We start from the raw sequence: 15420 nt of genomic DNA, 5'->3' as shown, positions 1-15420 counted from the left end.
CGCCCTGTGTAAAGCAGGAGTGTTGACTCTAAATATGATACACACTCAATAATAGATGATAAGGAGCCGTTCAAGACAACAACAGATGTGCCGAGGCCATTTGGGTTGTTCTTCAAAACAAACAGAGAATGTTGTCTGCATGAAATCTCTAGCAAAATGCTTGCCTTGATTTGTTACTGTGCACGCCCATTGCTGGGGGGGAGCGGATATGTAGTTATACCAGAGTGAGTGCTCTGGAGTTAGGGCCTGATTCTCAGGCCATGGACTTTCCATTGACTTCACTCATTAGGCCTAATCCACTTTGAATTCTTCCTGTCATTGCCAGTCTTGACCTATGGGAGCAGCTGCCTTGGACTGAGTTTTATTTACAGACATGGCTGTATGGTGATGCATCTAAAACTGCTCCTGGCTTGAAGAATAGTTTGGACTATTTCCACAACTGTGGTTTGAACAGGGTTATGCTTCCCAGAGCCTATACTGCTAAACGCGGTCGAGGACGTGTCCATCCCAGGATATTAGAGAGACAGGATGAGGGAGATAATATCTTGTATTGAACCAACTTCGGTTAGTGAGAGAGACAATTTTTTGAGGTGCGCAGAGCTCTTCTTCTGCTATGGGAAAGATGCCACAAGCATCACGGCAAAGTAGTTAGTACATATCCTAAGGGATCGCTCAGGGTACAGTGGCTTGTTGAGGTGTAAATGGTCAACCAGTTAACCAGTAAGCCTTTCCTTTAACAGATGAGGCTTGCTGGTTTGGGTTAACCAGTAGGGGCTGCAGCAGCTCCCCATCCACTCCGGGCAGGCAGCTGCTCCAGTTCCCCGGGGCCCACCGGAGCATATCCCCATCTGTGGCAGGCCCAGCCCTGCCCCTTGCAACAGGTTACACGCTGGTATCCTGGGAGCAGGGCCAGACTTTTGCCCGAACGGGAGCAGCATAGTATTTCCGGAAAAGCACTGATGATTTTACAGTAGATCGTCAGTGCTTTTCCGGAAATTCAGGCGGCCAGTGTAGACAGCTGGCAAGTTATTTCCAGAAAAGCGGCTGATTTTCCAGAAAAACTTGCCAGTCTAGACACAGCCTGCGTGTTTCTGTGGTGTGGTGTGTGGCTTCTGGTGAGTATTTGCTTCAGGTTGAGGGGCTGTCTGTAGGCGAGGATTGGGAGTGAGGAATTTGTGGGAGTGAGGGATCATTTTCCAGGATAGGTTGCATTTTGACAATGATGCGCTGGAGGGTTTTATCTGTGGGATATAGGTGCAAACCAGTGGTGTTCTGTAATTTTCCTTGTTCGGCCTGTCCTCTAGTAGGTGACTTCTGGGTACTCATCTAGCGCTGTCAATCTGTTTCTTCACTTCCCCAGGTGAGTATTTTAGTTTTAAGAATGTTTGATAAAGATCTTGTATGTGTTTGTCTCTGTCTGAGGGATTGGAACAGATATGATTGTATCTTACGGTTTAGCTCTAGAGACAATGTATTGTGTGATGTGGCGTGGATGGAAGCTAGAGGCATGTAGATAAGAATAGCAGTCAGTGGTTTTCCGGTATAGGGTGGTGTTTATGTGACCACCATTTATTTGTACTATATTGTCCAAGAAGTAGATCTCTTGTTTGTATTGGTCTAGGCTAAGTTCATGGTGGGGTGGAAATTGTTGAAATCCCAGTGGAATTCTGCAAGGGTCTCTTTCCTGGGAGCCCATATGATGAAGAGGTAATCAATGTAGCACATGTAGAGGAGGGGTGCTGGTATGAGAGCTGAACATTTTTTTTTCCAGGTCAGCCATAAAAATGTTAGCATATTGTGGGGCCATGTGGGTACCCATAGCAGTGCTGCTGACTTGAAGGTATTAATTGTCCCCAAATCAGAAATGGCTGTGGGTGAGGACAAAGTCACACAGCTCCACCACCAGGTGTGCTGTGGCATCATCAAGGATACTGTTCCTGACAGCTTGTTGTCCATCCTTATGTGGAATATTGGTGTAGAGAGCGTCTACAAGTTCACCTGTAACTAGTTCTTCCTCAAGTGGCTTCTGCATATACCTACTGCATCTGTCTCCTGTGAAAATATGCAAAAGCCACTCAAAGAAGAAATACGTAATTGCTCTGTAAAATTGGATTTCACACAGCAGTTCTCAGTAATGCAACCACAACACTTCCAGTAAAGAAATTTTCTTTAGGAGAGCACTTCTGAAGCCCCCAGCAGATCCAATCTAACTTCAGTGTAGCAGCTAATTACTATGTTATCTTTAACAGGTAAACACTCAGTAATTAAATTACCAGGAAAGCTATTATATCTACAATCAGTTACAGGATCAACTGATAGAAGGAGAGGAGCTGCCTGCAATCTGAACAGTACAACTGTATTAAGTATCTCTGAAATGATCTGATGATGAGTTGGAAACATACCTTCAATATATTTCCTCCCCTTTTCTGGGCTCTCCTCACCCAGCATTTTTTGAAAGGTTTAGTACTGGCAGAAAGGTGAGGGTTATTTTTTTCCTGAAACAATATAAAAAAAAGGAATCCTTTCTCTCCCATTGACTGGGGCCTTTTCTGAGTGAAAAGCTCTGGTAATCACTGGGTGAGATTCTGGCTGCTCTTGCCTGATGGACAAGTGAGGAGAAAAAAGATGGCATAGAACTCTCTTTGCACCCTGGCTCTCCTGTGCAGGGAGCAGGAAGAATCAGGGTATTTGCACTCCCAGGGTACATCTACTTCGCAGCATTATTTCAAAATAACTATGTGAACGTCTACACAGCTAACCTGTTATTTCAAAATAATTTTGAAATAGCAGGAGGCTTATTTTGACATTTGTAAATCTCATTCCACGAGGAATAGCGCCTCTTCTGAAATAGCTATTTCGGAATAGCAGTAGTGCGGATGCTCCGCTGCTTCTATTTCGAAATAGCCCCTCCCCCAGGCCATTCAAAGTACAGTAAAACTCCAATAGTCTGGCATCCAATAGTCCGGCACTCCTGATAGTCCGGCATCAAAATGGCAAGAGCCTAGTGAGTGAGCTTCGGCAAAAAATGAGTTACAAGGTAACAGCGGCAGCAGCTGAACTGAGCAAAAAGGGTAAAAAAGGCTTAAAAAAACTAAAACATTACAGTATACTGTATACAGTATGTACAATAAAAAGGGTTAAGAACACTTTATATACAGTATATAATGTATACAGTGTATATATATAACCATTTTATAGTACCTCCTGGTAGTCCGGCATATTTGATAATCCGGCACCACCTAGGTCCCATAGGTTCCGGATTATCGGAAGTCTCCTGTAATTACTCCCCAGTGCTTCCTGGGGCTTTAAATTGAGGTAGCATGTCCACATTAGGGGAGCCTGTCTTGGACTAATTTCCAGGCTTCCCTGGAGTGTAGACATACTATTTCAAAATAAGCTATTTCGGACTATTTCTTCCAGAATAGCAAATTCCAAAATAGTCGTGTTGTGTAGATGTAGCCCCAGAGTCCAGGGAAGGATAGAAATATAGCAACCTTAGTAGCACTAGATACCAGCGTGTGCATGCTACATCCCGGTGCATGGACATACTTTCTTGGGGGCTGCCCACAGGATGGATACAGCATGTGCTTCCCTAGGACCAGCCCTGCACCCTCTGGGGTTTCTAGTGCCTTTGGGGGCCCTGTGCCCTTTTCCCTTTTTGCTCAGGGAATGCAAGTCCCAAGATTCTGGCTGCCTGCTGCACAGGTAAACTAACCCCTCTTTCCCATCCCTTGAACATACATGGAAGCTGTAATAACCAGGAGTGCAGCTACTCCTTCTAGCAGCTAACCTTCTAATTGCTAATCCATATAGTACAGTGTTCTGGTCACTTGAATAGGTAGCACCTTTCATCCCAGTAGTGACTCCATTGCACACCTGTGCATCTTGCCATATGTTACTCCTTATGTGCCAACTGTAGGTTCAGTAAATGAAGGAACAATATGATGCCATCCCTGGTACCTTCAGGGAGTATTAATGAAAATATTAATTTCTTTGTTACCTAAGAGCTGCTCCAGTGGGAATCATAACATGTGATTGAAGGAGCTAGTGAAAAACAACTTAAACGCTGGATTAGATACACGATCTTCTGTTACGTTCCCTTTAGCTGACTACTGTCTGAAAGAAGGGGGAGGGTTGGGTTACTCTGGGTAACATCAGAATTAGCAGGAGTGTTTTTGGACTGTTAGGTTTAGTGGTGTTGATTTTAATCAGATTTAAATGGTGGCAAATATCACAGGCTTAAAGGATTTTAGCTTTATTGTTGGAGATTTACTTAGAAGCAATTTGGATATTCAGTCATGAGCCTTCAATGCAAATTTGTTCATGATGACATTCACAGGATCCTACATCTTGGGAAGGGACCTTGTGTTTCAATACACTGATCCGTGTAGGAAAGATCCAATGTTCTTTGAACTGAGACGAGGACGCCGACATTTTGTTAAGCTCAGTCTGATGTTTTTCTTTAGCGACACTGTATTTTGGCTCCATTTCACTACATTGATTTCCAACAGATGCATAGTGGAAAAATGCCATATTTTTTTCATTTCAAAATGCTCTCTTGCTGGAAATACAACAAAATAACGCATGTATTTTTGCAATGATCTATGCAGATTTTGTTTTTTCTTCCTCACCATTCACCTGGCTCCAGCCCAACAAGTTGGTCTAGAGATGGTCTAAACCAGTCTCCATTCTTGAGTCTGTGGCTATTAGTTCACACTGTTTGAACCCCTGGTGGTCAGTATTTATGTTTGCTTATTATTCTCCATGAAAGAGCTGGGAACATAATGTCTCTTGGGACAGTGTTATTTGATCTGTGATCAAGCCAGAGAAAGGAACAAATCCAGCCTAGCATATAGGTTCTGGAGAGGATGATGTCTATGTACATTATCTCTAAATCCATGAAGTTCTTTTGCTGCCTGCAAGCCCAGTACATGGTTGAGTGTTATGTTGTGGATGGCAAAGGATACCTTGCACAAAGTCTGTTAAAAGGATTTTATAAAATGTGTTTGACTGACCTTGAGGGACTGACAACGTGTGTGTGAGCACGCGAGCCTTGAACCAGTCGGTTCTGGTTTGAGTCTAGCCAAGATCCATGCAACTAAATGCTGTTGCTTTTCTGATAGTTGTTCTGTAGCCTCTGTGAAATGGGTTGGTAGGGTTGCCAGATGGTTTCACCAAAAATATTGGACCTCCCCCGCCCCCAAAAAAAGCCCAGGGAAAATTTTGCTAAGCAAAAAAAAAAATAAAATAAAATAACGCCAGGCCGCTGAAATGCAGTCGCGGCCCCTTTAATTGCCAAGCTGCTCCCCTGCCACTCCCCCCACCCCCACCGCATGTCCAACGGGCATCAAGCCGGGAAAATATGTCCGGGATTTTCTCAGTTTCTTTACTGGAGAAAAGGCGCAAATACCGGACTGTCCGGTTCAATACCGGACACCTGGCAACCCTATGGGTCTGTGCTCTCAATACAGCTGAAATCTCAGGCTTTATCTATACTTAAGTGCAGCTGCAGCAGCACTTTCAAGTGTGGTCACCATAGGAGTGCTGGGCACTCTGTGTACACCACCTCCAGGAGGGGAGTAGCTAAGAGCACTGGGAGCCCGTTTACACTAACCCTTTACATTGCTGCAACTTGCTGCACTCAGGGTGTATTTTCACACCCCTGAGCCAGAAAGTTGCAGTGCAGTAAAGTAGCACTGCCACAGACATGCCGTTTCAGACTGCTCCAGTACTGATCTATCCATTAATAATGACATTATCCATTGGAAGGCCACTGAGATGTCCACAGCATCTCAATCACCTTCCAAGATATCTCTTCCTGCGTAATTTAGCCATTCAAGTGCTAATTGCCTCTGATTAAGTCAATCACTTGCAGAGTGAGTGGGTTAATTGGATACAGTGGAAGCAATCAATTTAATCAGCAGCTTGGATCCATAGCTAAGGAGCTACAGTGCAGCAGGACAATAATTGGTTTATTAGCTTCTGGAAGGCAGCAAAGACAGACTTGATGGCAATGGGAAACTCTTTTTCTGCTTAAAATGGCCTTCAGGAAAGATTATTTGCATATTAAGTGGTTGTTAGGAAAGGATGATAGTTAAAAGACTGGAAATTCTTGCATTTGAAATATGTGCATGTGTAAGAAACCATTTGGTGCTAGTTCAGGGAGACCATGGGCCTTGGCAGCCCATTAAAATGTGAAGACTATTCATTCTGTTTCCAAGGAGACTGGTTGTTTCAACTATTTGAATGATCCAGACGGGTCCCAGAAGGACAGAACTAGCAATGGAAAATTCATGGTTAGTCACAGAAAAGTGATCACACAAGTAGCAGCCAGCCTCTTGCTGGCCCGACCAATGTGCCTCAACTTGATTTTTCAGGTATTTCTCTGTGTTTACCTGTTTCCCATTCTAGTGAGACTCTAATTTAATACAGGCCACAGAACAACATCAGCTAGCAACTTGGAGGCAAAATCTTTCATTTGCAAGTCCCTGTGCCACTCACTCCCTCTTAATTGACATGTGGTTGCTGACATCTCCAATCAAGTCTTTTCTACACACCAATGAATACTTAACTGGTAGTAAGTGCATTTATTCAAAGAAACAACTGCAATCATTGTAAGAGACAGTGCAACCTACACTCTTCAGCACCGAGTCAGCCAGGGAAGAAAGAGCTGGAGACATTCTGTGATGGATGCAGAGTCCACCTAAAGTCTTCTCCCACAAACCTTTGCTCACATATGGTGCTGTTGACTTATGTCGGGCTACCCATGAGTCAGCATTTCAGGTTGGGCTGGTCGGAGAATGGAATTTCTGCTCCTTAGGAAATTCTGATATTCAGCATTGGTTTCCATTCTGAATCAGAAAGGGATTACAAATCTAATAGCCTCCACTGAAAAATATGCTGCGTTTAGGAAGACCTTCCCCACCCCACTTCTGCAGCCAATATATTAAATGACTTCCCGTAGCTTCTTTCAGGATGTTTCGACCGAGACATTGAACTTAGAGCCTCTTGCTGACGTATTAGTTTGTCTGGGGAGCCTGGATGAGTTCGTGTTCAGTTCATGTTCCAGTCAATGTTTTTTCAACTTATCAGTGTTGACAGGGGTGCAGACTCTCGTTTTAGGAAGAACAGAAAAGCAGCTCCTAAGGACATCACCGTAAGGAAGGAACAGAAACGAAGCAAGCAATGTGTTTGTGAAAATCCATGCATGATGCAGGGCACAGTGAAAATACAGCTATGGCTATACAGCAATTAGACATCCAAGGCTGGCTTGTGTCAGTCAGCTAGCGCTCGGGCTGCCAAGCTGTTTCATTGCTGTGTGGACTTCAGCCTTATCTCTGGGACCCTCAAGTCTGGGCTCCAGCCTTAGCCAGGAAGTCTACACTACAATGAAACAGCCCTGGATTCCAAACCCAGTGAGCCTGAGTTTGCTGGCATGGGCCAGCCAGAGATATCTAGCTGCCGTGATGACATACATGTCTTGTAGGGGAAGGGGCGGGGTGGTCTGTTCTTCACGTGAATTGCAGAAAAATATCACACAGTTCTGTTCAGTGGGTACTGAGGATATTCATATCACCGTGCATCATGAAGTGATTAAAAAGAACAGATCATAATTTTAAACATTCATATAGTAGGACGGCGGGGAGATCTGTGTTCTAATAGAGTTGCCAGGTGGCCGGTGTTCACCCGGACAGTCTGGTATTTTCAGCTCCTGTCCAGTAAAAAAATTCAGAGAATAGCAGACACCTGAGATGTCCGGTATTTTCAAATTTTTCCCCGGCCAGGAGGCGAAAATGCTGGGCACCTGGCAACCCTACAAACACTCAGCGCCCGGCCTCCCTCTGGCCCCCAAGACCCCTAGCCCCCCGACCCCAGCCCCCATGCTTACCTGGTTCAAAGACTGCTGGCACAAAATGACTGCAGTCCAAAATACCTAGGGGAAGCTTAGTGCTCAAGCGCTCCCGTTTCTATCCCTGCACTTAAAGGGGACATGCTCTTTTAATGCTATTTTATTTTATTTTATTTTATTTTATTTTATTTTATGCTCAACAACTTTGGTCTCCCCCCCCCCTTTTTTTCCCCCCTCTTCAACAGAATTTTTATCCGGTGTTTTTTTTTGGGGGGAGGGGGGGTTCGGTATTTTTGTTTCAACCATCTGGCAACCCTAGTTCTAAATCTGTCTCTGCCACTGAATCAGTGTGCAACTCTAGTGAGTCACCAAATCTCTCTGTACCTCAGTTTCCTCATATATACAAAATGGGGATAACACCAATCTCCCAGAGTAATAATAATGAGGCATAATTTACAAATATGTGGTGCTTTGAGATCCACCTAGGGAAGATACTGTGAAAGTGCGGAGTATTCGTCTTATTTATTCTTTAAAAACAAAACCAAAGGCAAAAAATATATTTTTATGAAAAAACAACGAAAACAAATGATGTGTCTGGTACCCAAGATGCTACTCAAATATTTCTAATTTTCCACAGAAATAAACGAAATAAAAGAAAACAAAACTTGGACATAAGACAAACAAAACAGAACATAAGAACATAGGAACGGCCATACAGGCTCAGAACAAAGATCCATCTAGTCCAGTACCCTGTCTTCTGACACTGACCAATGCCAGATGCCCCCCAGGGAGTGAACAGACCAGGTGATCAAAAGATATGTGTAGAACACAACACAAGGAGCCAGGCTACAAAGAGCTCTGATCCTTGTGTGTCACCTTCAGCAGGTGGCTCCGGCTCTGTGCGCCTCAGTAGTAATGCGGTCATCCTTTTCTACCTCACCAGCTGGTGACCAATGGAGCACACGGATGATCTGGAATGTTTCCTATGGACTGAGCATTGTTTTTGTTCTGAGGGAATCAGCACAAAATCACAGTGACCCTTCTCAGCCCTTAATGAGGATAACAAAGCCTTGATTCTACCTGCACTTAAAAGGAGATAATTTTAGAATGGTGACTGAGCCCATTTCACCCCAAAATCCAATAGCTGTAGTGCTAAGGAGCACCACCATGGTGCCTCACAAGGTTTGTGGGCATATCGCTCGCTCCACCTCTGGGATTTGCCCAAGGAACTCCCACTCTTAAAAGCCACAGAGTTTCTATTTGTGCTCGTGAGCTGCTCATTGAGACTGTCCCCCACCTGGTTTGGGCCTGGACCTTTTGGATTTGGTCCCTACAGGGAAATCCTGCCCCTTCCTTTGCAGTTCTGTGGTACCAGTGCCTGTTGGCTATCAATATGGTGGGCGGTACATTGGGAGCCACAAAAGGAGTGTGTACCTCCTACATGGCACAGGGGTGACAGAGTCAGGTAAAAGGATCTTCTTGTGCTGGAGAGAAGGTGGGTGTTGGGATCTATGGACTGACAGGCAGCAATCAATTCAGCAGAGGTCGGAGTATTGTGTCCATCGGCATGATAAATCAATCTCTGAGCATCTCCCATCAACTCCAGTATTCCGTTAAAACGAGTCGAGTAGGCGGAGCCAATGGGAGAGCATCAGCTGTTGACTTACCACTGTGAAGAGATCATGGTAAGTAAATCTAAGTATGTCAACTTCCGCTACATTATTCAGGCTCTTCCATCTGGTGGAACTTCCTCCCAAGGTGGTAGCAACAGTCAGGTGAAGCTTGTTATGGAGTCAGCCTGTAGACAAGAAAGATTGTGAAGCCACCATCGGTTGAGATAATCAATCCATCATCTAAACATCTAGATTTCTGTCTGATCCACAACACTTTCAAGAAGCCATGGAAGCTGAGAGCCCAGCCGCTCCCACACAGTGCCCTGGCTCCTTTTTCCTGGACGAAACATTTGCCATGTTGGTAGCTCTGAACAGTAATGAAACAAACAGGAGGTCATATTTTAAAGGGAAAAAATTACTTCCCCGCTGTCCTTTGTTGGCAGTGATATTGGTCACTCTGTCAGGCAGGAATCCTATGTTCTTCCTGCTCATTCTCTTCTGGCAACATGCTACCCCACAAATTCAGCCTCTGGCTAGCTCATCATGCAGCTTCTTTTAGAGGTGTTTCCCAGATGCTCCGTACTATTAAGTGCTGGTGGGGTTCTGGAGCTGCCTCAGTTAGTAGGGACAACTAGAAATGGCTTCTTTTGTATTCTCCAATCCCTTCTGTTAATTCAGGGTTGAGTACTGAGTTCCTCAAGGAAATACAAGCACTCTAAATATCTGCCCTTGATTTGTAAGCCACATGGCAAATCTTTGAGAACAAGCTGCATCACATTTGTTATTCAAGAGCACAACCAGCAGACACAGCCCATCAGAACTCAGTATATGTTTCTGCCTCATGTGAAGCAAATCTCACACCTTCCCATCATATCGACTAGGCATCACCTACAGACTGTCCATCTTCCATCAGCACCCTGAAAGGAGAAACACATTATTCCCATTCAGATCCATCATGTACAGAGTACATAGCATTTTCACTGATGGATACAGGCTTGGCAGGATGATGTGTCTCACTAGGAAGCCTTCAGAACTTCCAGTCCTCATGAAGTCAAGTGAATTAATGTGTACCTTGAGAGTCCTTTGGCACCAGTCAGTGTATTTCATGCTCACCTTGAAGTTCTCAGCTGCTACAGCTGTTGACCAGGTTGGCACAAGATCCTTTTAGCTGCTATGCTAGTTGGCCACCTGTAGGCCAAAATTAGGTGTGGGATTTTTCAGCTTGCTTCTTTTCTTCTTCTGACTATTCAGCTTGCTACTGACTCTCATTGCTACTGCTTGGTGAAATGCAGCCAGAGCTCCAAGGTCTGTGCTGAGCTCAGAAAATCAAAACATGTCCTGTTGTTTGACCTGGATTTGATGGGATAGATTCTCTGGTCCACACCATCCTCTGAGAACAGGAGGCCTGAGTCAGTCACTGGAAAGGGAGGGACTAACAGAGCAGAACAATTTTGGTTCCAACTCACAGTTCTGCAGAGAATATTTGTGCTTTTTTATGTGAATTCTTTGGATTCATACATATATAGCTCAGTTGCTTGTATTCGTGCAGTAGATAGATGTTTAACCGAAAATGGCAGAGCTTTTACCAACAGAGAGAGGCCGAGAACTAGCAGGTACACCACAAATGGAAAGACAAATAGCCCAGATGGGGGAATCTGGTAAGTTGTGTAACAAATCCTGATGATACCATGGGAGAAGTCATGGAGTGAGAGAGCCACATTTTGCTGATTTACATTATTGTAAACCTGGAATAACTCCATTGACCATTGACATCTGTGTAACTGGGATCAGCCCTGAGGAAACAAAGAGAAGCTAATTCATCCTGGGTGTCATGCAGGAGAACAATGCACAGGCTGGTGGGCTTTGCACAGTCTGAGGGGGGAAATGAGCAGGGTTTTTACTGTAAAAAGTGAGAGGGGGTGCACACTCAGAGGTGGTGAGCAGCCCCCCAGAGACTTGCTGCTCTGTGGATCAGCAGAGACCTGTAAATTGGCTGGCATCAGGACCGTGAGTTGATGGAGCAATGCCAGGGGCATTGTGACATTTGGCAGTATTTAGATTCCACCAAGCTCAAGTAACAGGGATTGTCCAGGGCGGTGATGAGTGGGTACTGGCTCCAAGGACGGATCCTTTCTGTTACACACATGCCTCTATAGGCACCAACTTCAGAGGTGCTCAGCACCCATCAGCCACCTGTCAATCAGCTGTTCAGTGATGGGTGGGAGCAGTGAAGCTGGAACCATTTTTAGGGTGAGGGTGGTGAATTGTGCCCCTCCCCTCAAGCCTTACCCCATCTGTGCCCCTCTCTGGCACAGCTGGGGGCATCTGTGGAGCCCCAGACATGGGACCAATGGTCAGGGCCCAGGCCTGCAACAGAGCCCCTAGGCCCAGCAGCCAGGACCCCATATATGCAGCAAAGGAGCCCCCAGCAGCTGGGATCACAAAGCTGACAGTGAAGACAGTGGCTGGGATGCCGAGAGGCAGCAGGGACCCTACAGAGCCAAGGCCCCCTCGTTGGCGATGAGGGTACCAGGCATGGGCTGGTGGCTGGGACCCCAGCATGGGGCATACAGTTTGGGGGTAGTGCCGCAGCATGCCCTGCACCTCTACTTCTCGTGCTAATGGGCAGGAGGTGCTGGGGGGAGGGCAGATTGGAGCAAGGGCAGGATACACTTGGGGCAGGAGGTGGAGTAGGGGTTGGGAAGAGGCGGAGGAAGGGTGAGACTTTGGGGAGGGGACGGAGTGGAGGCAAGATGAGGTGGAACAAGGGTGGTTTCTTGGGGGAAGGGGCAGAGTGGGGGTGGAGCACCCCCATAGAAAAATGAAAGCCGGCGCCTGTACATGCTTCATATAGCTCGGTATGTGCATGGCTGTGCACAATCTGTACTAATTTTAAATGATACAGTATCCCAATGCATTATGGGATATGCCTAGACCCTGATGAAAATACAAGTGTCCTTTCCTGAGTGGTAGCCCATATCTGTACCCACTGGCAGCCAAAGGGATGGTAAGGAAAGGTACGATGGGGCCCCGCATTTTAAAAATGAAATCCACTGGCTCTAAATAGTCCCCTCACTTACATCTGTTATTGGCCCATTGACTGTCCTGCATTCCAGCAGTCTGGAGTGTATTTTGGATTAATGATGTGCTGTGAAGTTCATGTTTGGAATTAGCAACAGCAGGGTTTTTCTCCACTGCATTTAATTGTGCCTAACATTGAAGACTTTGATTAACACTTCTGGGAAGGTCCATTTCAGCTTTTGGGAGACCGTTTGGGCTTTGCTTTCTAGAATCCAGTAGGGGTGAATATAGCTTGAAAAAGAAACTTCTGTGACACTGGTTTACAGACTATAAACATAGCCGCATTGGGGGGGTTGTTTGTATCTTTAGCAGTAGCATATACAATTAAATTGTCTTGCTTCAGCCTCTCATCCATACAGAACATTTTTATGCAGGCCTTACCTAGAAAGCAAATAGCAGCCTCCCCCCTCTCCTCCCTCTTTTTTGTTGGTGGTTTATATAAATTTGGCATGGTGATGGACATTTATAATAATAGTTGCTGGTTGAAATTTCTAAAATGCACTCCCAGGATGGCATTTCTTTAAAATGCTGTTTCATAACATGCATACCAATGATAGACTGCCTGCTAATACTGTAGCTACTCTGCATATAGAGAAAGCACTTTGTCACAAGTTAAAAAGCATTTAATTTTTTCATTCTACAGGCCTAGCTACTGAGAGTCAATAATAAAAACTAAATAGACCGGAGAAGAGAAATGGAGAAAGAGAAATCTCGATGGGAATATTTTTATAATTAAGATCTCAAATTGAAAGGGAGCATCAAACGGCTCAGTCAGTATTCTCAGTGAGTGTGTAGGAGATTGCGTGTAAAAAACCAAAAACAAAACACAAAAAAAGGAAAATAAGGACCATGCTTAAAAATATCTCCTGGCTGGCTTAGCTGCACACACGGTGGCTATTGTGCCACTGGAGAAGAACATGCCATGGTTAGTTGCCATTGTGTTTGCTGTTTGGGAGATCTGGAATAAAAATCAGCCTTTTTCTGATTTGTTTTAAAGAGAATAATCTTAGAAACCAAAATCCTTGGATTGACTTCAGTGTGGGTGAAAGTGGTGTGGAGAAACAGAGCAAAAACAATATGGTTAGTGGCAGTGACAGCTGCTTCTACTAGTCATGGTTCCTAATGTACACCACTGTGGGTTGTGCACTTGCTTCCCTGTGATGCCTTGCTAAAAAGTCTCAGAGCTAGGTGGAACAGCCCAAAGCAGGAGAAGGTAGCTGAATGTGCCATGATTCAGTCAGAAGTTGATCCCAAGCCTACTGAAGACTGTGGAAAGGCTTGTAAATGGTTGGGGTTTTTTTAAAGGTATTTGGAAATATTCTCATTGTCTTCAGCAAGCCTTGGCTATGTCCCATCTGAGCAGGCAGACAACAAAAGTAGTTAGCAGTGTGCTTGTGGTTTTCTGTGTTATCAACAACGATCCCCTTTGAACCAGGCTTTAATTTTTTTCCTCTGGTTCCTTGGTAACGTCAATATTCAGGGCCAGATCCTGCTTGCCGCATTTGTGCTCCAAAGGGCTACTTGTGCAAGCAAGCCAAATGTTCAGGATTCATGGGGTGAGACATTCTGGCGAGGTTTGTGTACTGCAAACCAATGAAAGGACTCAGCAGTGCTCTGAAGTCTTCCCCAGTGTCTCTGAATGCTACATACAGTGCAAATCCCAGATCGCCTGTCAAATTGCAGTATCAAAGAGTGACAAAACTTTGAAGTACAAAATACAAGAGAGAGCAAGAGAGCAGAGTGAGGAAGGCAAGACTGAGGGGAAACATGGTTCCATGGCCAGACACTTTGTGTCTGGTAAAATGTTAGTTTTTCAGCTTTTCTCTTTAAAAAAACAAAACCCAAAGCTTTTAATCCACAATTCTCTGTTATTTTTTTCTTTTGCAGGGTACAGAGAAGGGCTTCTTTGGAAGAGAGGACGTGACAACGGGCAGTTCTTAAGCCGGAAATTTGTGTTATCAGAACGGGAAGGTGCTTTGAAGTACTTCAACAAAAATGATGTAAGTGACTGGGCCACAGCACAGTCACCTGATGTTTTGTTCTCATGGGTTTGTCTTTGGTCAAACCGTCCCCATGGTGCCATTTTGTCATAAGGTGTCACTGGCTTTTCGGTGGCATCAGATCGTTTGCTCCTCCACTGCTGTAGGAACAAAAGCCCAAGGCCCAGATTAGTAAAGCTTAGGCATGGCTGGGCTCAGTGGTGCAATGCTGAACTGATTTAGGAGTCTACTTTTCATTTTAAAAAGGGATTTAGGCATGTAGGAGCCCAAATCTCGTCAACTCTCAATGAAAATTTGACTCCTAAGTGCCTAAATTCCCTCTCAAAATGATATTTAGGTTCCTAAATTGGTTAGGCATTACAACGCTAAGCTCAACAACATCTAAATACCTTTACAAATCTGGGTTAAGGTGCCTCATATTTTTGGGTGCCCTATGCAGCAGTGTATGCTGTGTATGCCTAAGGATGGCACTGGCAGGGTGATGTGGACAGTAGAGATTATTTTCTTTGTTTTACCCCCAAATCCTCTTGTTGCAATTCTCCTTCCCATCCAGGTAGAACTCTTGTTAGTGTCCAGCCCAAGCAGTTCTGAGCTCCCCAAACCTCATTTTGGTGCTTATCTGTAATTACCATCAGGGCAGTTCATTTAGTGGTCTCAGGAGAGACATTCTGATTCGATACGAACCAGTAGTTGCATCAAAACAATGTGACTTTCAATGCTGATCCCTCTCCGAGAACCCTCAAGCGTTGTCCCTCTGCTCCCCGACACTCCTTTTCTAATATCAGCTTTTTCCATGCTTATTTCCTCAATCCTACAATTTGCCAGCCATGTTGTGTAAGAGCTTAATGGTTATAAGATCTTTCATCTACAAACCATG

The 15420-nt window shown here is 44.8% G+C and overlaps 1 protein-coding gene across 1 annotated transcript in view; it reads left to right on the top strand.

Annotated features, from left to right (window-relative positions):
- Positions 1-15420, top strand: part of ADAP1 (ArfGAP with dual PH domains 1) — a 131132-nt gene that overhangs the window by 79442 nt on the left and 36270 nt on the right. Inside the window, exon 5 of the mRNA XM_006112840.3 lies at positions 14431-14543. Coding sequence (XP_006112902.1) covers positions 14431-14543 — 113 coding nt within the window. The remainder of the gene's footprint in view (positions 1-14430; positions 14544-15420) is intronic.

The sequence above is a fragment of the Pelodiscus sinensis genome, chromosome 16, assembly GCF_049634645.1.
Source record: "Pelodiscus sinensis isolate JC-2024 chromosome 16, ASM4963464v1, whole genome shotgun sequence".
Classification (NCBI taxonomy): Eukaryota; Metazoa; Chordata; order Testudines; family Trionychidae; genus Pelodiscus; species Pelodiscus sinensis.
Note: the sequence above shows the minus strand (reverse complement) of the source record. Positions and strands in the feature narration are given on the sequence as shown.